The sequence below is a fragment of the Rattus norvegicus genome, chromosome 6 (genome assembly GCF_036323735.1).
Source record: "Rattus norvegicus strain BN/NHsdMcwi chromosome 6, GRCr8, whole genome shotgun sequence".
Lineage (NCBI taxonomy): Eukaryota > Metazoa > Chordata > Mammalia > Rodentia > Muridae > Rattus > Rattus norvegicus.
Window position 1 is genome coordinate 140,284,777 of NC_086024.1, and position 1,192 is coordinate 140,285,968.

Below are 1,192 nucleotides of genomic sequence, written 5' to 3' on the forward strand. Positions count from 1 at the left end.
AGATTGTGCCTCCTAGTTTTAAAATAATACAAGCAAAAGATGTTATGTTTTGAGGACAATGGATATGTTTAGACATTCATTTAGAAAGAATTTCTAGAAACTAAGAGAAAGGGCAGCCCAGATTCATGGGAAGAGTGCTTTACTATGTCTTCATTATTTCCTGGCGTGATCATGTGTCCTGCGTGTGTTTTTCAACACCCCCTAGTGGTTGTGAGGGGCCTCACAACGAGGCTAATGTCTGGGTACATACTGTGATGTCCTTACTGTGTCTCTTGTACAGGAATAAATGGCTGTGTCCTCAGGTCTCAGGTTGCTCATTTGCAGATACAGAGTGTTTTGGGGATTGTCTCTGGAGATGGTGAATTTATCCTTCAAAGATGGTGTGTAGTTTATTGTATTGCTGGTATGACTAATTTCTCCGATCCATTCTAGCCTCTTCTCTGGAGCCTGCCGGAACCAGCTCATCCAGTAGCTACTAAAACTGAATCCAGAGGTTGCACAAGAGAGTCTCAAGGATCTTCCAGGCTGCACCAAGCCACCTCCAGACTCGACAAGCTTCACCTCACACTGGACACCTAAAAACAATGAATCCTGTCAGCAAACTGCCATACAAGTTAACTATCTATCTTGTTCATGACCACAAGCACACTCAATATCTTTTCTTTTTGAATTACCTTTTAAAAGAGCAAGAAAAAGGATCAGCCCGAAAACCATGGTAAGGGATATGCATTCAGTGTTGATCAATGAATGAGAACCCTGGGATGGTCCTCTTTTCTTCAGATTCAGGATTAGTTCCAGGATCGTTTTTATGAGAAGAGAGAGGGCTTATTTGCATGTGTCCTTGATATACAGCAAACTCTACTGAGCCAGCCTAGAGATGACAAATCCTAGAAGGTGTTTAAATGTACTCATGGGTTCTGAAAGTAATGAGAGTGGTTGGAATTTTTATCATATGGAGATTTTTAATAAACATTATTTATTTAATTTATATTTGAAATAAAAATCATTTTAGTGTTACTTTCACATTGCCAGAACTATAGATGGCAATGAACATTGGTTTCTTACCTGGTATAGAGCTGTTTTCTGTATGAACTATCCCTACTATGTGGAATTAAACCATGATGGATTTAACACTTTCTGAATCAGATACAGCCATGTGTGCTTTTGACATTTAAGGTTGGGAATCCTATCT

At 39.3% G+C, this 1,192-nt stretch overlaps 1 gene segment (V, D, J or C); it reads right to left on the reverse strand.

Annotated features, from left to right (window-relative positions):
• Nucleotides 1-231: 231 nt before the first annotated feature.
• On the reverse strand, nucleotides 232-744 carry LOC134479200 (Ig heavy chain V region 441-like). The segment is given in 2 exon segments: nucleotides 232-575; nucleotides 675-744. Coding segments are annotated over 2 exon segments (384 nt in total).
• Nucleotides 745-1,192: the final 448 nt, after the last annotated feature.